Below are 22,110 nucleotides of genomic sequence, written 5' to 3' on the forward strand. Positions count from 1 at the left end.
TAAAAGAAGACCCGGGTTCTGGGTGATGGGGAAGGAGCAAAGCTGTTAAAAGACAGCTGTCTAGTTCTCAAGGAGTGGAGTTTGCTTGCCGGGGCTACTCGTGGCCCTAAGCCCGGCTCTCCTTCCCGGGTCACACCAGCGTGATCTTAAAGTACGAAGATGAAAAAAGCCTCGCTTCTGGTTCTGTTCACTTCCACATGTCCTTCCCTCTGTCGACAAAAAGTTAAGCAGTGGATCTAAGAAAAAAATGGGACATTTTATTCAAGCCAAATTTGAGGATTGTAACCCAGGAAGAGCATCTCAGAAAGCTCTGAGGACTGTTCCGCCCATTAGAAGTCAAGACACAGATATGTAAGGTTTTTGAGACAGAGGGATTATTGACAGTTTACATAATCCAGGTCTAAGTGGCATCGTGGTGGGTCACGTGGTCCCTTACAGGCTCGGTAAGCAATGTTATCTTTAAGGAGTTGTCCTGTGGATGCTGGGAGAACGTTGCTCCTCTAGGCTGCACAGGTATTCCTGCTCATGGGGGAGGTTTGGTTGGTGCCTCGTGTGGATACATGGTGCACGGTGCGGGGGCAGAGGACGCCGAAGGGCAGAGAAGCATTTTGATGTGTACGTGTTTCTTGTCCTGCGGTAAAACGTGAATTTTATTTCACACCTCCTTGCATTTAGGTAAAAGGCATTTTGTTCTATTTCAAGGTAGATGTTCTGGGCCCGCTAATTTTCCTTCTAGTTAATTCCATAACATTAGCTGACTCATCCCAAACGTTATTCAGAACCCCGCTACTCTGATCTGCTGGTCATGTTTTTCTAGTTCCTTCTGATACTTAGTCCTTCACGTGTACCTTACACGGCTCGTCACCATAGTGTATTTAAGGTCTGTTTATTTTTATTTGAAAACTATTTTCCATATTGTAAAGCAGCCTTCATATTCGTGACGATTTGCACTTGTCGGTGCTGGTTTCGTACTCTCCCGGCTTCAGCGCGTGGGGATCAGGCAGTCAGGGGGCCCGAGTGAGGGAAGGGGCGCTTGTGGGTTCTTGCGGCGGTGGCCGAGCTGCGCCCTCACCCCACCAAACGTGCTGCCTTGTGCATTGTCTTTTTTCTGAAATTGTTGCTAATGTAGTAAAAGCATCAGAGGGTGCCTTGCTTTGGTTTACGTTCTCGTGTCGGAGGAAGCAGCCAGCCCTGGCTCACACCGTTCCGTGTTTGGTGTTTCAGATCCGAAGGACGTCGCCTGCTCTTCCTCCCCGGCCATGGTAAGGACGTGCTCCCTGCTTCTCGTGTCTTCGGTGTGCTGTGATGATGACTGTCGCCACCCTGGCCCTGTCTGTCCTGTCAGTGGGTAGCAAAGTATGGACAGAGGTCCTGCCCTCAAAATACGGGCAGTTTTAGAAAAAGATTAATCATAATGATAACAACCAAAACCAGACGAGAAGCTTGGTGCGGTCCGGGTTAGGGACTCAGAGAGTGACCGGGAGCTGGGGACCGGCCGGGCCTCACAAGGAGCGGGGTCATCATACTTTTCCTGGGCGGGTGTGACTACAGGCTGACGCAAAGCTAAGCTGGCTGAGGTCACTTGAACCTGGCGTCCACACCTGGCAGGTGGCCCGTTAGGACCGCCCAGCACCAGGACCACATTCCCTGGGTCATTGTCACGGCTCACCACCCCTGACCTGCTCACGCCCAGCTGGTGAGCGACGTCTTCGCGGCCCTGGAAGGGCGCTTGCCCCGCCGGCGTCCGCAGAGGTCTCTGCCTACCCCCAGGTAACGGTAACTCTGGGAGCTGCCCAGGCCAGCTCCCCGCCCCTGGCCTTCGGCTTGCCCTCTCTCCTCTGTCGCTCCCAGCAGGGGTGTCGCCCTCGCACCCGGTTTCCTGCTTAACCTTAGAGTAGGCCCCCCGAGTCGTGCTCCCTGACTTCCCTCTCCCGGCTCCCCTCCTGTCCTCTGGCCTCCACCGCTCTGCCAAAGCCACCCGCCAGGGCCCCCAGCAGCACGGTCTGGCCGCATGTGGTCAGCGCTCTGGCCTCACCCCTGACCTGTCACCAGCGTGTGATACGGTGGTCTCCTGCCTCCATGAGATGCTCCCCTTGGGGGCTCGTAACACACTCTCCTGCTTCTCTGGTAACATGCAGAGCGCTTTGCTGGCCCTACTCTGCCAGAGCCCCAAACGTGGGAGCCCCCCGGCCCGGTCCTTGGCCCCTTCTCCCCTCGTTCCTGCTCTCACCGTAGGAGATCCTGCGCGGGCCTGGGGCTTTCAGCATCCTCACGGCACCTCTGTGTGCGTTGATGTGCAGTCCCCAGCATGGTCCTCTGCCCTGAGCTCCGTGGTCATAGGACACACTGCCCACCCGGCATCCCCACAGAGGCCTCTGGGTGTCTTCCCAGACTTAACACGACCAGAATGTTCTCTTTATTTCACCCCATAAACTTGCTAGGCCCCTGGCATTCCCCGTGTCAGTCAGAGAACCGCTGTCCGCCTGTTGGACAGGCTGGATCCAGAGGACTCGTCCCAACTCCTCCTTCCATCAGCCCCGTGGCCCATCCATCACCAGGCCCGCCGGCTCTGTGTGTGTGTGTGTGTGTGTGTGTGTGTGTGCGAGCGCACACGTGCACATGTGTGTATGGAGTCATCCTTGTGCACAGCTTCAGACGTACCTGTGCTAGAGGTGTTCCTGCACTTGTGTGTGTGACCTGGGGCCCAAGCTGTGTCATCTTCCCCCGCTGAATCCTCCCTGACAGCTCACTGAGCCTCCCCGGGGTGCATGGGGCAGGGTGGCCCACGGAGCTGGGGTTCCTCTTCCTCTTTCTTCCTCTCAGGGGTCAGTCAGAGGGAGAGATTGGACTGATTTCTTGGGGCGTTTCATCAGCTTCTGCCACAGCCCCGAAGTTCTCTTTCCCACAGGAGCTCTCCTCACTTCCTGTGGGGCCCTGGAGAGACTGGTGTCACAGGGCCTTCTTGAGGGGCCCCAGGGCCTGGGGAAGTGAGGGCAGGCTGGGCTGGTTCTCTGTCTGCTCTGTCCCTTTGCACCTCCCCCTTATCATAAGCAGAGCTTCTGTGCAAAGCCGGATGCACTTGCAAGACATCTCACAGGCGCTGACTTCTAAGTAGAGCCGTGTCCTGGGGATTTCCCATCTGAAGGTGTTATTTTCAGCATCAAGTTCTTCTCCTTTCCAGTTCTTTAAAGTTTTCATTATGGAAATTTTAAAACACGTAAAAAGGTAAAAAGAATAGTATCACGAACCCGCACGTGCCCATCACCCTGCCAGTCTTATTTCATCAGTACCCCTTCTAATACTCCCTCCGTCCCCTCATAATTTATTTTGTAAGCAAATACCAATCATCATATTATTTTGTCTCCAACTATTTCAGTATATGTTTCTAAACTCTAAGGACTCTTTTATTAAAAACAAATAAACATCAAAAAACATTACTGGGGCTTCCCTGGTGGCGCAGTGGTTGAGAGGCCGCCTGCCGATGCAGGGGACACGGGTTCGTGCCCCGGTCCGAGAAGATCCCACATGCCGCGGAGCGGCTGGGCCCGTGAGCCATGGCCGCTGAGCCTGTGCGTCCGGAGCCTGTGCTCCGCAACGGGAGAGGCCACAACAGTGAGAGGCCCACGTACCGCAAAAAAAAAAAAAAAAAAAAGATTACTATACCATTAGCACACCTAGAGACCAACAGTAAAGAATAGAAAAAAAAAAAAATAGAGATAATCAATTAAGCCTGGCAACTGAAAAAACACACAACCTAAAAGTTGTGAGTAATGTTTATTCAGGGACCTTACTGAGGACTGTAGCCCAGGAGACAGCCTCTCCGTAGCTCTGAGGAACTGTTCCAGAGAGGTAAGGTAGGAGCCAGGCTATACAGGAACTTTTGCTGAAAAAAAAAGCCATGTAGTCAAACATCGAAAGATTACTGTTAATCACAAAAAACAGACATCTCAAGTTAATGATTTTATTGCTTGTCTCTGTATGGGAGGATGCAGGGGTCTGGGCTCATTGAAATTATTCCTTAGATATGCATCTGAAGGATCCAGGGCCAGCATCCAGTTTCTCTCCTTCCTGAATTCCCCTCAGGGCACACAGTTGGGAGGGGCTGAGGTGGGGACTGCAGTGGCTGATAGCTTGGTGGCAGCAACATTCTTTGTTTACTGAAACGGCAGACAACATGTTTTGTCCACAAGCCAAAATGTGTTCTTCGAAAAGATCAACAAAATTGACAATCCTTTAGACTGACCGGGAAGAAAAGATTCAAATTACCAAACTCTGGAATGAGAGAGGGGACGATACTGCCAACTTCACAGAAAGAAAAAGAATTTTAAAGGAATGCTATGAACAAGTGCATGGTAACAAGTTAGGTAACTTAGAATAAATGGGAAAATTCCTAGGAAGATGTAAACTACCAACACTGACTCAGAGATAGAAAATCTGAATACACCTATAACAAGGAAAGAAACTGAATTATTAATTTAAACATTGACTGCAAAGAAAATCCCAGGACTAGATGGCTTCATTGGTGAATTCTATCAGACATTTAAAGAAAAATTAGCACCAGCTATTCACAAACTCTTCCAAAACATAAGAGAACACTCGCCATTCACTCTCTGAGGTATTATCCTGATAACGTAAGGAGACATCACAAGAAAACTAGAGACCAAGCTCTCTTATGAATGTACATGCAAAACTCAACAAAGTACGAATCCAGCAACGTATAAAAAGGATTAAATATCATGATCAAGTGGGATGTATTCCAGGAATATATAGTTGGTTTAGCATCTGAAAATCAATTAATGTAATACTCCACACGCATAGAATACAGGACAAAACCCATAGGGTCCTTTCAGTAGAAGCAGGAAAAGCATTCGACAAAATCCAACACGCCTTCGTAATGAAACACTCAACAAACTAGGAATAGAAAGGGACTGCCTCAACCAGATAGAGACTATGAAAAGCCACAGCTAACGTCATGCTTAATGGTGAAAGCTTGGATGCTTTCCCCGTAACATCAGGCACAAGACAAAAGATACCCGCTCTCACCGTTTCTACTTAACGTTGTACAGGAGGTTCTAGCCAGAGCATTAGGCAAGAAAGTGAAATAAAAGACATGCAGATTGGACAAGAAAAAGTAAATGTGTCTCTATTTGCAGATGACATGATCTTGTATATAGAAAATCCCAAGGAATCCACCAAAAACCTATTCGAGCTAATTAAAAAATGAGCAAGGTTGCAGGATACAAGATCAGTATATAAAAATCAATTCTATTTCTATACATTAGCCATGAACAATCCAAAAATGAAAATTAAAAAACTTCATTAACAGCAGCAGCAAAAGGAATAAAACAGGAATAAATCTAACCAAGGAAGTACAAGACTGATACACTGCGAACTACAAAACATTGTTGAAAGAAGTTAAAGAAGACCTAGATAAACGAACAGGCACCCTGTGTTCACTGACAGGAAGATTTAATACTGTCAAGATGGCAGTAGTGCCCAAAATTGATCTACGGATTCAGATCAATACCAAAACCCCAGCTGGCTTCTTGGCAGAAATTGACAAGCCGATCCTTGATTTCATTTGAAAATTTAAGGAATCCAGAGGGGCCAAAGGAATCCTGAAAAAGAACAAAGTTCCCAATTTCAAAACTTATTACAAAGCTGCAGTATTCAAGACTCTGTATTCCTATCGTAAGGGTAGACATGCAGATCGAGGGAATAGAACTGAATTCAGAAATTAAACCCTCATACTTATGGTCAGTTTTTTGACAAGGCGCTAGGACCATTCAGTGGGGAAAGGATAATCTTTTTAACGTGGTGCTGGGACAGCTGGGTATCCACAGGCAAAGAGTGAATTGGGAAGTGTTTGTCACGGCGTACGCAACATTTAAATGCATCAAAGACCTAAATGTGAGAGCTAAAACTATAAAACTCCTAGAAGAAAATATAGGAGGACATCTTCATGACCTTGGATTAAGCAAAGCCTTCTTAGATATGACACCAAAAGCACAAGGGGTGGAAGGAAAAATAGATAAATTGGACTTCACTAAATTTAAAACTTTTATGCTTCAAAGGGTACCATCAAGAAAGTGAAAATACAACCCAAAGAATGGGATACAGTATGTGCAAATCATATATCTGATGAAAGACTTGTATCTAGAATGCATAAAGAACACTTAGAACTCGGTAATAAAAAGACAAGTTAGTTTAAAAGGGGGCAAAGGATCTGAAGAGACATTTTGCCAGAGAAGATAAATAAATGGCCAGTAAGCGCATGAAAAGGTGTTTAGCATCACTGGCCATCGGAAGTGTAATCAAAATCACAATGAGATACCACTTCAGACCCACTAAGGTGGCTAGAATCAAAAAGATAATAGTAGGGCTTCCCTGGTGGCGCAGTGGTTGAGAGTCCGCCTGCTGATGCAGGGGACGCGGGTTCGTGCCCCGGTCTGGGAAGATCCCACATGCCGCGGAGCGGCTGGGCGTGAGCCATGGCCGCTGAGCCTGCGCGCCCGAGAGCCTGTGCTCTGCAATGGGAGAGGCCACAACAGTGAGAGGCCCATGTACCAAAAAAAAAAAAAAAAAAAAAAAAGATAATAGTAAACCGGAACCCTCATGCACTGCTGGTGGGGATGTTAAAATGGTGCAACCACTTTGGAAAGCAGTCTGGCAATTCCTCAAAAGGTTAAGCATAGAGTCACCATATGACCCAGCAATTTCACTCCTCGGTGTATCCAAGAGAAATTAAAACATACGTCCACTGTACACACACACACACACGCACATACACCGTGGCCCCAGTGGTCGAGCTCGGTCTTATCTGGCAAGCCATGCTCTCCTTCTATGTGGAGGATGTGGAGGGTGTTTTCTTCCTTCCGAATCGATCTGCTGTTGTAGGAAGGGACTCTGGTTTTCACTGGTTAGAGGAAAAGTCGTTTAGAAATGTCAAAGCCGTTAAGGAGAGTTAAGCTGCCTTCATCGGCAGTTTTACGTTTCTTTATTCCTCGGTCCTGGATCATTCTTCAGGAAAGGATTTGATTTTCACCCTCCGTGATCTGAGGGTCTGGAGCCTTGAGATTAAACTGACTAGCCTTTGTTTTGTTTTAATCATTTGTCTTATTTTCCCTTGATAGCATTTTTGTGGAGCTATTTCGTGTCCTTGCTGCAGTGAGTTTAGGTGCAATTTCTGTCCATTGATTCGGTAATCGCTGTAATTCCATTTTTTTCTCCCAGCATCCAGAAAGCTACGAGAACGGCACGCACAGATTTCGGCTGCAGAAGCAAGCGCTAACCGAGGAGAGGAACAAACCTCTGGTGAGTTGCACGTGAGGCCACTTGGCAGGAAGGCAGAGTCCTGCCTCAGCGACATCTGTCACAGACATCCAGGGCCTTGTATTTCTGCAGTTTGCCTTTGTTAGTTTGTGAATCCAATTTGTAAGCGATTCATTCATCCGACAGCTGTCTGCAGCACTCAGGGTTGCAGCACCGGTGCCATGGACATCAGTCCCAGTGTCCTGTGGAACTCACATCCTGGGGTGGGACGAGTACGGGGTAGAGAGAAAACTAGCAGCAGACAGAGCCACCCAGAGGACCGAGCAGGCACTAATTCAGGCCTGGTGTTGGGAGCTTCCCGAAGCTGGTGGCTTTGCGTGGAGCTGTCAAGGAGGTGAGGAGTGAGTCTGCCCACACGTGGCCCAAAGGGGTTTCAGGTGGAGAGAGCGTAGGTGGTCTGGGAATAATAAGAGTGACCCGAAGGCAACAAAGAAAGTCGACTTCCAGCCCTCCACCCCTTCACTGCCCCTCCGTTATACAGAAGGGGAAGTTGAGGCACGGAGATGCTCAGTTCCCTGCCTGGTCCCCTTCACAAGTGGGGAGGCCAGGATGCAGTCCAGGGCTCTTCCCCAGCGCTGGGCTCACCCTCCCCTCTCCTTTCAAGATGCAGTCAGCCTCCGTATCCACAGATGCGAACCCGCCCATACAAGGGCTGACTGTACTAGGCCATTGTGCGTGAGGGACTTGAGCATCTGCAGATTTTGGTCTCCGCGGGGGATCCCTGGGACCAACCCCCTACGGATCCCGGGTACCAAGGGATGACTGTCCTTCCAAGAAATTCCTCCCATTGCTTCTGCCTAGCTGACCACATGGAGCCGCAAGGGCATTTTAGGTTTGGTTTTAATTCTTGAAAGTATAAGATACTCTCTTTTCTTTTTAAGTCAGTTAGCTTAAAGGATAAATGTACTAAACAGGCTTCTTACTTTTTTTTCTTTAGTGCCCAAGGAAGTTATTTCTGGTGGTTGAAATAATGGAAGAGGGGAAAATGGTGTCTCATGCATCTTGGTTCTTAGATCTTAGTGAAATTCAACTGAAATGCTTTAAAATCTCTACTCACTTCTGAGTTTGCATCAGAAGCAGGCGTCTTAGATTGGGCTGCTGTAACAAAAATACCCTAGACTGGGTGGCTTAAACAGTAAACGTTTATTTCTCGCATTTCAAACATTTGTTTCTGGAGGCTGGGAAGTCCCAGATCAAGGCACCAGCAGGTCTGACGTCTGGTGAGAGGCTTCTTCCTGGCTGGTAGGCAGCCACCTTCTCTGTGGATCCTCAGGTGAAACAGCAGGGAGAGAAGCAAGTTCTCTGCGGTCTCTTCCTATAAGGGTATTAATCCCATCATGCGGGCTCCACCCACATGGCCTCATTACCTCCCAAAGACCCCCACCTCCTAATACCATCATATTAGAGATGGGGGTTCAACATACAGATTTGGGGGGAACACAAATGTCAGTCCATAGCATCAGGTCTTAATCAATGTCCAAATGGCTATAATTCGTCTCCGCTTGTTACTGAAGACTTATCTTTTCCCTGAGGCAAGAGCCAGGCCCTGTGTTCTCACGTAGTTACTGACCAGTAAAGCTAGCTCTGTCTTCTGAGCATAACTTCCCTCTTCCTTTTTTCTGTTCCTTCTATTAAAGTCTATTTACTAACATGTCACCAAAGAGACAGTTACATATTTAGAGGCCCCCATAGGTCCTGTTTCAGGCCCGGCCACGCCACAGGCTGACTTTGATGTGGACATGACCGGGCAGGTGTTGGCCGCAGTGGACGGGTGTCCCCTTTCAACTGGCCCCTGCGTGCTAACCAGGCTTTATCTGGTCCCCAACCTTCCGTAGCGTGGAGAGCTCACGTGCTGGAGGTGGCTCCTGGGTCAGCAGGCGGGATGTCCCACACGTTTGGCAAGACACACTGGTGTCACCTTTCCCAGAGTGACCTGGCTCAGATCCACGGGCTCAGAGTGGAGCCTTAACCCAGGACCCTGATCACCACTGCTTTTCACCTGGGACTGCTTAATTCCCTTCTATGCCAGGCATGGTTCTTAGACTTCGTGGGGAAATACGTAAAGAAGGCGGTGGGCAAGGAAGAGAATGTGAACAAAGAGAAAGAGGCTCCGGGGTCTCTTGCCACACGGCGGACCTGCGTCCAGCCCTCGTGGGTGTTTATCATGTCATCTTGGGGATGTCAACCTCTGTCGTCTTTGTAGTCACATGTCCTCCATGTCATCCTTGGCTTCTCTGAGGGTCTTTCTTTATTTTTTTTCTTTTTAAATTCTTTCCATTTTGTGTTCTTATTTTTTATTTATTTTTGTTTATCTTTTTAAAAATTTTATTTTCATTGGCATATAGTTGAATTACGACATCGTGTTAGTTCCTGCTGTACAGCAAAGTGACTCAGTTATACATACATATATATTCTTTTTCATTTTCTTTTCTATTATGGTTTATCACAGGATATTGACCAGAGTACCCTGTGCTCTACAGGAGGACCTTGTCGTTTATCCATTCTCTATATACCAGTTTCCACCTGCTAACCCCAACCTCCCAGTCCAACCCTCTCCCACCCCTCTGAGGGCCTTTCTGATTGGCTGTGGCTCAGCGGCCACTTCAAGACCGCTGAGTGGGTGTTTTGATGCTGAAGGTTTCTCCACCCAGCGTGCCAGTGCGACTCCACCTGAGGCCAGCACGCGGTGAGGCAGGGCTAAGCCGTCATTCGTGCAAACTCCCTGTGTGCGTTTGCTCTCATCACACGGAGCCCTTTCACTCTGTGCATGTATAAACCTCAGAGGAGAGTCCCCAGCTGAATAAGCCCCCAGCCCACTGAGGGCTCCCCATCCCAGCAGATCCCCCGGGGGCTCCAGGCACACCGCTTCCCCGACCTGTCCTCCCAGCAGGTCTCTGTTGGCTCTGAGGAAGAGGCAGCCTTGCTCTCCTGATTTGCTTTGGAAAACCCGCCATGACCTCACGCATCCCACTGTCTCCTCCAGACACTGCAAAAGACTGGACTTGGGTGGCTGGGACGGCCCCCACCCCCCAGACTGTGCATAAAGGATGAGCAGGTATGGGCAGGAGGCCCATCCTCAACGAAGACAGAGCCTTCCCTGCCTGCCTGAGGGGCTGCTCGTGGCTTAGAGCAGAGGGGCTGGACCAAGGCTTTAAACCAGCCCAGTTTACAGAGCAAGGAGGGGCCAGGTGCTGACCCAGGGCTGTGACCTGGTGGGTTTCTGTGCTGGACCTGCAATTACTACTGTCCTGGCTGAGCAGTCTTTTCACTTTCTTTTTTCCCTTTATCTGGCTGTATTTCATGGTCTACCAGTCAGACCACGTAGTGTTAAAAAAGTCTGTCCTGTGGTTCTCAGCCATGACTACACATCGGGCTCTCCTGGGGCCTGCCCCTGAGACTGCTGTATTCGGTCTGGGGTGCAGCCTGGGCACTGGGGTCTCCCAGAGCCCCCAGGAGATGCCAGGGTTGAGAACTACAGATTTCGTCTCCTACACTGGACAGCCAGCGTAATTCACGAGAGAAAACTTTATTTCCAAACGCAAATCATGATTCTCTGTTTTCATATACCTTTGCGGAATGGTCATCAGGTGGATGTTCTGCACATGGTTACCTGCGACCGTGTTCACCAAAGGCCGGTTCTCAGTGCCTGGGTCATGGTGGGCGCTGGGCTTCTCGGTGATGCAGCCCTCGCTGCCCGAGAGCTGAGGTGCTGCGTGCTCGGTGCCCATAGCGCTGCAGTTGCTGTAACCTGCCAGCCCGTTTCCCAATTTCTGTCTTTCACCGGAAGAGAATTCTAGTATCAAGCGTGGGATACCGCAATGCATTGTCATTTTTTTTTAATTTAACTGCATTTTTTAATCTAACTCGTGTAGATTATAGTGAGATAAGTACGATAAAACCTATTTGGTTTTGTGGTAAGTCCAATATACATAGAAACATTGCTTTTTCAATCCTTGACCTGTAGAGTGCCCTCATGAAGGACACTTTTAGATCATCCTTGCTCTGACTTGATAACCCCCCGGAGTTGAGGACCACAGTTCTTTGTTTTAATGAAGATAAACTTTTTTTCTTTTTGCGGTACGCGGGCCTCTCACTGTTGCGGCCTCTCCCGTTGCGGAGCACAGGCTCTGGACGCGCAGGCTCAGCGGCCATGGTTCACGGGCCCAGCCGCTCCGTGGCATGTGGGATCTTCCCAGACCAGGGCACGAACCCGCGTCCCCTGCGTCGGCAGGCGGACTCTGAACCACTGCACCACCAGGGAAGCCCTAATGAAGATAAACTTTGTCCTTTAGGGATGTCTGGAATTAGAATTTATGTAATAGTGGGATTGGTTTATGAATTTTAAAATAATATTGTTTTTGATCGTGTATGTCCTTTGTGAACTCCTTAAAAAAATACAGGATCATGGAAAGAATTTATCGACATTTCATACAAATTACATGTAATTCTACCATTCAGTGATAACCATTGTCGGTTTAGAATTTAGCTTCTTTCTTCCTATAAATAGATCCTTTAGTTACCTACTTACATAGGTACATATTTAAACATTCTTTGAGATCATAATGAAAATGTGCTTTTGAATGATGTCTTATTACTTAATGTATCGTAAGCACCTTCCTATGTCATCAAATCTCACAAACTTTTTTTTTTTTTACAAGTGCAAGATATTTATATGGATGTACTTTAGCAATTTTTCTCAATGATGGTGTGACATTAATTTTATCATATAAGTATTTTTCCACTTCCCAAATTATTTTTCACAGAGTCCTAGAATTGTTGGGTCAAAGGATAGGGTTTTGTGTGTTTTTAGTTAGTATTTCCCCAAACCACGTGAATGTTAATGGTCATAAAGCAATGGCCACAGTGCGGGTGTTATCCAAGGCGTTCCCCAAGACCTTTAGTGGAGCAGCTTAGCACACCTCAACCAAATAGACTACCTGGTGACACCTTTTCTCTTCTTTTCTTTTCTTTTATCTTTTCCACGGGATCTGTCTCCAGGACCCAGAGATGCAGTGCTTACTGCTGTCGGATGGAAAGCGCTCCGGCCACCAGAACCACGTGGTCATTCTCCCTACAGACGGTGGCGGCGGCGGCATTGCGGCCATCAGCTTCGTAGGGGCCTTGAAAATTCCTGTGAGTACACCTGTCCAGGAGAGTTTCAAAAGGGGGCATTTATGCTTACTATGAACAGAAACTGGCCTGTTGATAACCAAGCTTAAAAAGAGAAATCCGTGATTCTCTGGATCACGTAATCCATAAATTAGAAATCCATAGCATGAATCAGAAGTTGCAGACAGGTCAGCTCAGGAATGAATAAGGCTGCGGAGTTGTGTTAGCCTCTTAATAGTTATAAAATATATATATGTATATTATGTATACGAAATTCATGGGCTCCCTCAGCAGAGCATCTGGGGAGCCATGCAGAGGACTCTGAGGAGCTGTGTTCTGCTAACGGGGAGCCGTGGAGGGTGCTGAAGACAGAGCCAGGAACAGAGACAGGATGCGAGGAGAGAGCACACCCCACCCTGCCCCTGGGGGCCGGCATGGACGACCCCATGGGCCACACTCAGAAACACCTGGGCTCCTGCCCTTGGGTCCTATTCAGGGGAACAGACATGGGTCTCATACAGCAAGATCGCTTCCCTCACGCTGGCCTCGGGGAAAACCAGCAGAGAGAACCAGAAGCTCCGTAGTGACCGTGTGGGAGCTGGAAACTAAACAGTACACCCAGAGCCTTAGAATCATGGCCCAGAAATGAAAGAACTGAGAACTTCGGCTTTCGAACAGAAACTTCTGCCAGCGCCCAGATGAAACTGGGCTGTGGAGGACCCTGTTGCCGTTCTCCTGCCAGAAGAGAATGTTGAAGGCCAGGCCTGGACATCTCTGTGGGCTGGCCAGAGGACATGCTGGTTCTAAATTAAAAAGTTACTTTTGAAATGTTGCTAATAACAACAAGTAACTTTTCTGTTGTACCTTATTGTGTAGCCACCTCAAATTTGCTAAAAAGTAAATAGAAGTGGGGTGGTGGAGAGAACAGGCTTCAGAGCCCTGGCCTGGCCTGACCTGGCCCTGCTGCAGATGAGCTGGGTGTGCCTGGCAAGGGTGTTAACCACTCTGGGCCTCCATTTCCTCACTGTAATACAGGCTCAGGACCTGAATTACTACTTAATGCTGTTCTGGGGATCAAATGAGATCATTAACTACACAGTAAGCACAGTGCCAGGCACATGGTAAGCATGCAGTGCCCCACCCACACACACCCTCACACCGGGTCTGACTGTGGAAGCATAACTTGCTTAATTTCGAGGGCACGGCCATGAATTGCATATCATGTGCTTTGCCTAGTTTCGAGGGATGTTCGTAACTATGCGGTATAACCTGGGAGGAGCAGGGGAGGGAGTCAGTACCTTAGTGCTACCCGAGTTCTCACTCAGATTTCCCAAGTGATATCTGGACTTACTGTCTCACAAGGGCCACCTCTTTGTAAACGCAGACATAAGATGGAACACAAACAAGCATTTCACAGTAGCCATGAGACTGCAAAACTCAGTGTCCTCACTGAGATCTACGTCTCCCTTTTGGGTGTTAACCAAACTCCAGTTCTGCTGCTTGCCCTTGAAAATCAACACTCGAGAGGCAAGTGTTGGTTAGAACGGAAAGTCGCTTTAACCAGAAAAGCTGACAACCGGGGAGAAGGCGGACTCATGTCCCCAAAACCACCTCCAAAGATTCTGCTCGGCCATGAACGTTTTTAAAGAGAAAAGGAGAAGAAATCTCAGTTACTCATTGAGATAAGGGGTCAGAGTTGTCACCATCCCCCAGTGTGTGCAGGCTTGTTGACTTCTTGTGATCTTTCTTTAGATGCTATCTTGTTCACACAATTTGTTCACAGGCTTACGGACAGGGAAGCTAAGGAAGAGATCTGGTCATCCATTGATGTTAATTACTTATTCTTCATTTTTACTTCTTTGATCTAGGAAAGAACCAACAGGTGAGGCAAGGTATCGTGTAATCAAAAGATTTGACAGGTGTGCTTAGGCCAGAGACGCGTAGACCATGGGGGTGCCTGGTTTAAGGTTAGTTACAGTACAGCTCTGCTAAAGTGACGAGAGAAGGGGCATCTCCCGCAGAGAGCTCTTTCCTTCCAAAAGCTGCTGACAGATCCCCCTTGTCAGAACATCATCCCATTTCTATGGGTTCATGGGGGAAGGTCCATCTTCTATAACTTCTTCATGCTGATATAGGATGCCATATTCTCAGAGTGGGAGAAGTTGACTTGGGGCACCTCCTTGCTGACAATTTTAGCTGCCTGCTTATGTGCGTGGGCAGAACAAGCTACAGTTATTGGGTTGGCCGATAAGTTCGTTCAGGATTTTCCATGACACCTTACGGAAAGACCCAAATGAATTTTTTGGTCAACCCAACGTTTTGATGCCCACAAAGACAGAGATTATTATGTGCAACAGTGTTAATGCCGTTCTCTTGAGGCCAGTCCTCGGAACTGTGCTAACCGTAGATCCAGTACTGCTGAAGGTGAAGCAGCTTCGTCATGGCTGCCGTCTGCTCCTCACGCAGTCAGCTTTTTCCTCTGGTGGCAGTTACAGTATCTGTAAAACAACTCGGGAATGTGCGTCAGACACTGAAAGATTCTGTGACTCTGTTATCCTGGTTACTAACGGCTCAAGCCTATTCCCTTGTGACTCAGGGAGGCCTGGGAGACTTCAGCTTCTCTACAAACAAGAGGCAGGGGCATGGAGGGGCCTTTGTACTTGGACGGGGAGGGGGCGTTGCAGGGTTCTGGCACCCAGGGTTGCAGGGTGTTTCCCCACCACCCACTAGCTTGCCTAGTCCCAGGCAGGCGGAGGTAGCCTGTGTATCTTGCAGGATGGTAGGAATCGTTTGTGCTGTGTGTTTCCAGATCTCTGTCCTTTGCAGTGATCTCAGTTTTAGGGGGAAAAGAAGTAGCCAGTAAATACTCAGTAACTCGATGACCCTGCACGACATCTGTGCCCTTTGAGAACCCCTTTAATAGCTAAGTTTCAGAGAGATATGGTGTGAGAATTAAACCAGTAGTATTTTTATTGACTCTGATCTGATGTCAAGACGTTGAGTTTCAGCCTTAAAAGGTAAGAGTCCGTATCGGTCAGTTCTCCAGTTACCTCACGTCCTCCACAGCAGTACAGCATCCATGCATCTGGAGGTGCTAAGACCAGACCCAGGATGTGGGCTGTTTTTATGGGAATGAAGTGCTGTGTAATTCTATTGCATATTTCAGCAGACCTGCCGAGTCTACTTTCGGGGTGAACCCCTGCTCTCTCTCTCTTTCAGGGCGTGATAGAGTTCTCTCTGTGTCTGCTGTTTGCCAAGTTGGTCAGCTATACTTTCCTCTTCTGGCTTCCACTGTACATCACAAATGTAGGTGAGTACCTGTTGCTAGCGTCACAGCTGGGAAGTTCTGTGCGGGGTGTGTGATCGGGACTCCCTTTTATCCGCTGGTGTCTACAGTCTTGGAAAGGAAAGGGATGCATGATGCTTTTGAATCAAACAACGTGATTAGTAGAAATGTACAGACAAAAGGAATTCAGACGGCAACGTTTCATTGCCATAATGATAACCTGTATGGGGTTTAAAGGGTTGACACGGTATATCCCGGCTGTGGCTACAAATTCCATGGGGTTCTTCCTATCTGGGGCAGCACACTTTTAATGTAGCTGCATCGGACTTTGGGTCACAGCAGCTGGTGAACAGAAGCAGAGGCCTGAGGGATCTGAGATAAGAAAAGCTGAGTAACTGGCCTGGAAATTGCTTCCTGGAGATGAGCTCTAATTCTGGGGAGCAGACAGTTTGTCTCGCATTTCCAGTCCAGCAGGGACTGAAGCCGGAGATTCTGACAGAGCAGACTCGCCCCGCAGTGACGCCCACTCCCCGTCCCGTGCGCGACCACACGGGAAGATGGGCAGGGACCAGCAGCTCCTCCGGGGAGAGGTCCTGTGCAGGGGCCGCAGGCGTGGCTAAATGGGGACAGGGATGGTCAAGGAGGGCCCCACGCTCTGGGCCCCGGGGTCAGGGAGTGTGAGGACAAAGCGAAGAAACCAGGGTCCCCCGGAGGAGCGGGCTCTAGCGAACGTGAAAAGAGGAGACATTTGGGACATGGGGGCTCCAGAGTACAGACCAGTAACTCCTGGCAGTGTCGTAGGACCAGCAGAGGTGGATGTGAGCCCGAGGCCGGAGGGCTGAGTTTCTCGGGGATGGAGGTTGTGGAGGCGGCGAGGGGACCACCCTGTGTTAGCAGGGACCCCGTCAAGGCGGGGCTTCGGAGCTTCCTTCCCGGGCCAGCGACCTCCGCTCGTTACCGCAGGCAAGGCGCACACAGTGTAGACACGTGGGTGCCTAATAGGCCGGCCCTGCACCTTCCACCCCAGCGGTCTCCTGTGACTGCGAAGGGCTCACATCATGAGTTACCGGCGTTCACCGTCCGAGGGATTGTTTGAAAAGAGCAGAGTTCCCGGTATGTGCCGTTTGGGCCTCTAGGAAGGGCAGGACCTGAGTCACAGTCCGGAGGCTCCCAAACCTCCAGGCGCTGACCAGCCAGAATCCAGCTTGAAGCTCAGGCTTTGTGCTAAGTCCAGCGACGGACCCTGAGCTGAGCGTGAGGGTACCTCGGTCTCCTCCTCTGGAGGAGAAGGTTCCAGCCGCCCCCGGCCTGAAAGCTGGGGCTCCTGTGGTCCATGTCCAGGGTGCTCTTGCGGCCAGCCCCTTCCCCAGGTGGTGCCCCACAGGCCCTGCCTCGCCTTCGGGCCGTGTCTGACTTCACGGCTGCCCCGAGGGGGACCCAGAGCAAAGGCTGGGTGTTGCTTTGAAATGAGCCAGGGGACTCCTCCCCTTTCGGTGAAGAGTGTTCGGTTTCCATCCTTTCTGTGTGTCTGCGCACAGAGTGGACTCTTTCTTCCTTCTCCTCTGTAATTACTGCCTTGACACTAATCTGATAATGGATCTAGCTGCTACCTGGTTTAAATCATGCTTCTGAAACTAAAGAGTGTCGTGTGAGGCTCGCACGCCGCTGCGATGTGCTTGCGGTGACGTTCTGCTGTCACGTTGATAGATCGCCTCGATGTCAAGAAGGCCGGGGAGCTCTCCACCTTGTTTGATGTGGGCGGGATCTTCGGTGAGTTCATTTTTGTTCTACTTTGACTGACGCCTTCACCGCCGCGGCGCCGCGTGAACACCCGTGGCCCGCGCGCTCGTGGAGTGGACTTCCAACCGGAGGCCCCCGGGCCGGGCCTCTGAGGGCAGGGCCCTCCCCATCCTGGGCCGTGAGCGGTGCTCCCTGGGGACCAGGGCACGCCTCATGTGGGCGACAGACGGGCGGTGTCAGGACCCTCACAGGCAAAGGGGCTTTGAGGCCCGCCTGAAAGCCGACCTCTAGACCTAGGTGCCCTCGGGTCACGGGTCAGCAGCGCTGACGCGGCTTCCTGCTCACGGGCTGTGGAAACGGGTCTAGAGAGGAGGTCGTTCTCTTCTTGCCGCTGCTGCAGCGCGGGTCCTGCTTCCTCTGCACGGGGTCCTACCCTGGCCACGCACGCCCCTCAGGACCCTCCCTCTCCCCTGCAGGTGGGATCCTGGCAGGTGTGATCTCCGATCGACTGGAGAAGAGGGCCTCCACCTGCGGCCTCATGCTCCTACTTGCAGCCCCGACGGTGAGACCAGCCCCCAACCTCATCAGGGCACCTGCGCCTCTGGAAACAGCTCCTCTGTCTTCCCCGCAGCACACACGCCAGCTTCCCGGGCCCCCTCCTCTCAGGGCTCTGGTTTCCGGGAACGGCCATCACCTCAACCCCAATCAGTGCCCTGGTGTTCGGGACAGACAGCCTGGGAGGGGACACGGAGCTCAGGGGGAGCTGCCCCAAACCCAGGTGCCTCCCCTGGGAGCTCAGAGTGGGGCCACCCCGCTGGGCTCCCAGCTCGCAGGGTGCCTGGGGGCAGCTGGCCGAGCACTCTGGCTGCCTGTCTCTGGGCGGCGTGGCCTGCCTTCCTTTCTAGGGGTTTCCACTGGCTGGCTGCTGCCTGAGGATCACTTTTCAGAAATACACATTCCTGGGTAATCTCTCAGCTAGTCGTGGTAAACCTTCGTCTTTCTCTGGTTTTGACACCGTTCACAGCTCTACGTATTCTCTGCCATCAGCAAAATGGGTCTAGAAGCCACCATCGGTGAGTCTGTGAGGCCTTTCTTCACTTTCACACACATTTTTCTTTGTGCATACAGCCTTGTGAAATGAAACTTAAAAATCAACAAAGAAGCAGTTTGTGCAGTGTAGCTACAGTTGTCCCTGTGCCCCTCTTTGGGGGATGGGGGGGCAGATGGGAGGGGCCCACAGAGGCTTCCGCTCCCGGACCTGAGGCGTCAGGCTTAAGGGCCAGCGTGGGAGGGTGCAGGCCCCTGGGCTGCGGCGGTGAGAAGCTCTGGGTGCCCAGTGCAGGAGGCACTCAGAGAAGCCGCACGTGCCCCGGCAGGCAGCAGGCGGCGCTGCGGAGACCTGCAGCGCCAGCATCACAGCCCAGGGGCACCGTCCCCTCCTAGCTGCTCTGTCAGCCGCCATTCTGGGCACAGTTGCTATTTTTAACTTGCTGCATGGAGCGCTATCAAATTATGGCTCTGACACCGAGTAACTGCTTCTTCTGTTGTCACGTGACAGCAGTGGGGATTGGCAGGGATCCCGTTAAAAGTTATCCACAGGGCAGCTTCCTGATTCAAGGAGACCATGGAGCTTCCCGGGACCCCGCGGTCCAGAAGCTTCCGCACAGAGGAATGTGAACCAGGGGATGGTCTGGGAAAGTGAGCCCAGGGGACAGGTTATGAGCTCGGTGGTCCCGCCCATGCGGAGCTGGGCTGTGCAGCTGTGGGTGCAGAGAGGAAGGCCTGTCTGCCGCAGACGAGGCTGTGGCTGGTGGTGGCATCCAGGCGCTCGCCCGCGTCACGTCTGTGGTCCCGTCTGTGCCCGGGTGCCAGGGCTCTCAGTTCCTCTTGGCTTTTGACAACACTGCTGCCCATCATGTTTGAGCAGGCGGGGACCAGGTCCTCTGAACGGAGCTTGGATCTTTGGGAAGTGTGATTGGACTTAGAGACACCTCAGGGCACGTTTGAAGGAAGGTGTTTGTGACGTTTGCCCCAGCAGTGGCCACTCCCCGCACTGGCCCGCGTCCCGACCCGTGTGTGATGCCGGGATGCCCACCTAGGAGTAGCTGAGACGGTAGAGGCTCTCCCGCAGGGCCCTGTCCTGCTGGCTGAACCCCCCCTCCCGGTTTCTGTTTCCCGCAGCCATGCTGCTCCTCAGCGGGGCCCTGGTCAGCGGGCCGTACGCACTGATCACGACCGCCGTCTCCGCCGACCTGGTGAGTGAGGGCAGCTCAGCGCAGAGCCGGGGCCAGATGCTGCCCGGGGCGGCCGCCCTGTCCATCGTGACGCAGTGGTCTCTGTTAGTAAAATGGTCTGTTTCTATAAGCACTCTTTTGCAGATGACCAGTAAGGATGCCAAGAGTCTTCTGAAGCAAATAAGGGGACATGGCAGTCCCGTCCCATAAACAAGTGGGCTGAGACGGTCTGAGGCCCGAGGTCCGAAGCCAGCAACTGGCTCGCTCCTCTGAGCTGCCCTGGCAGCGCCGGAGGCTGGTGGCCGTGTGCCCCAGAGCCCCCCCTCGGGGCCTCAGCAGAGTCCAGCCCACCCCGGGTGCCCCCTCTGTGCCCAGCCCCCTGCTGGTCTTGGGGACTTTAGGGACAAGCCCAGTGGGGTCCTAGCTCTGGGAGGACATACTCCAGGTAGTAGGCCAACATGGTAAAGAAATGGTTCCGGTACAGGGTGGTGAATGCCACGGAAGGGCCACCCAGGGCCTTGGAATCCACGGGGGCTCCTGACCAGTTCTCCCTGGAGGGGAGGCTTCTTACAGATAACATTTGACTGTCGACCTTAGGGGCCCTGAGAGAGCAGGGCTGTCTCATCCACCTCATAGGAAAGAGTCAATTTCGTGCAGTGGCCACGTGCGGACATCTGAAGGACACACTGCTCTGAAATACAAAATCCCCTGTTAGAAGGTAGTTTCCATAAATAAACGGGAGAGAAGAGGCAGGTGTCCTGCACAGAAGGGTTTATGCAGGTCCTCTGCCCTGGGGGAGGGAGAACACCTCCCCTTTCCTAAGGGGCAGGCTGTGCACAGGGATGTCCTCCCACAGAGGGCAGTGTGGGGAGGGGGAAATAGAGTAACTTCTCAGGGGAGAAACCTGACAGCCCCACCTCCACCAGGGGTCACCATCAACACCAGCAGGGATGCGTCATGTTGATGCACGGATGCCGGGTAAGAGGTGATGAGCCCGGCCCTTCACCTCTGTGGTCCCCCTCCCAGAACCCACACCCTATCCAATCACAAGAAACAAGGAAAGTCCCAGAAATAAAGTCTGAGAAGCTGTCTCAGCCACGAGGAGCCCCAGGAGACACAAGGACTAAATGTTATTCAGTGTCCTGGGTGGGATCCTGGGACAGAGGGAGATTAAATTAGACACTAGGTAAAAGCCCAGGGGGTCTGAACACAGTGTAGATTTTCACGAGCACTGCATCGGCAGTGGGTCATTCATCATGTGAACACAGCCGAAAGGTGTAAGGTGTTAACACAGGGGAAAATGGGAGCAGGGTTTGCCACAATCTGCTCTCTCTTTGCAAATTTTCCATGACTCTAAGACTATTCTAAAATTAAAAGCGTATTTAAAATCACGAGCAGTTCCCCAGAAGTGGTTTACAGACTTGTGGGCAGGGCGGCCAGGCGTCTCAGCCATCTGGTCCTGCATCCCCTCCCCCAGCCAGCTCCCAGGTGCCCTTGAACTTTCCTGCCAGCTCCAGTGGCCCCCTCTTCACTTCGGCGTCTCTCAAGTCCTTTCTGCATCAGACCCAGAACCCACCAGCCTCCAGCTCACTCTCCCGTTTAGAAACCACAGCAAGCCCATGTCTCTGCAGTCCCCACGCCTGCTCTCGCGTCCCCTTCTCTTAGGGCCGCGGGCGGTGCGTCTGCCTGGCCCTCGCCCCTCGTAGAGCCACCAGCCTGCCCTCACGTACTGTCTTCAGCGTCCCAGGCTCTTTTCTTCCAGGCAGAACCAGAAGTCCTGTCCTGACAGGGGAGCAGAGAGCAGAAGAGGAAGGAGGGGGTGCTTTTCTCTTCCTCGTCGCCACGAGGGCTCAGGCTCCTGTCTGTGTGAGCACAGAAAACTCGGGAAGGGTGGACACCGGCCCAGCAGCGTGTTTGCCCTCATGGAGTTAGAGGGCGGAGGAGGGACTTTCGCAGATTCTGAAAGACGTGGATTCTGGGGGATTAACTCGTCGTGTGTGTGCTTTATTTTATACTGTAGATGTTTGCATACACACACAAGCACTTGTATTTTACAAGCTCTGGTTTATTTGTACAGTTTTAGGCTTCCAGGCACTATTTTTCCTGCTTTATTTTTTCCTTTTATTGTCCTCAGTTTGTGATTTTTTTCCACCCAAACCTGTACGTGTGCTTTTTGAAAACCAGAGGTTCTGTTGGTTTTTCATTTAGGACTTGTGCCCCCTCTGTTGGTTTCTTGGGTCCCGCCCTGTTACCCGTCCCCGGGCACTTGCCACTAACTAGACACTGCAGAGGCGTCTCACCCACAGCACAGAAAGCCCCAGGCAGACTCGTGGACGGAGGAATTAGCACTGGCACAGCTTAGGGACCGGACGAACACCATTCATGTTTTCATTTTCCACACTGGCCGGT

General features: G+C 51.2%; 1 protein-coding gene across 7 annotated transcripts in view; it reads left to right on the forward strand.

Annotated features, from left to right (window-relative positions):
- Positions 1-22,110, forward strand: part of SLC37A1 (solute carrier family 37 member 1) — a 66,070-nt gene that overhangs the window by 32,740 nt on the left and 11,220 nt on the right. For all 7 annotated transcript variants that reach the window (XM_024758420.1, XM_024758425.1, XM_024758421.1 and 4 more), the window contains 8 exons: positions 1,225-1,262; positions 7,234-7,314; positions 12,331-12,465; positions 15,661-15,751; positions 17,435-17,497; positions 17,944-18,029; positions 18,492-18,540; positions 19,649-19,722. In XM_024758420.1, the coding sequence (XP_024614188.1) occupies positions 1,225-1,262; positions 7,234-7,314; positions 12,331-12,465; positions 15,661-15,751; positions 17,435-17,497; positions 17,944-18,029; positions 18,492-18,540; positions 19,649-19,722 (617 nt within the window). The remainder of the gene's footprint in view (positions 1-1,224; positions 1,263-7,233; positions 7,315-12,330; positions 12,466-15,660; positions 15,752-17,434; positions 17,498-17,943; positions 18,030-18,491; positions 18,541-19,648; positions 19,723-22,110) is intronic.

Source organism: Neophocaena asiaeorientalis, unplaced genomic scaffold, assembly GCF_003031525.2.
Source record: "Neophocaena asiaeorientalis asiaeorientalis breed wild unplaced genomic scaffold, Neophocaena_asiaeorientalis_V1.1 scaffold45, whole genome shotgun sequence".
NCBI classification, from domain to species: domain Eukaryota; kingdom Metazoa; phylum Chordata; class Mammalia; order Artiodactyla; family Phocoenidae; genus Neophocaena; species Neophocaena asiaeorientalis.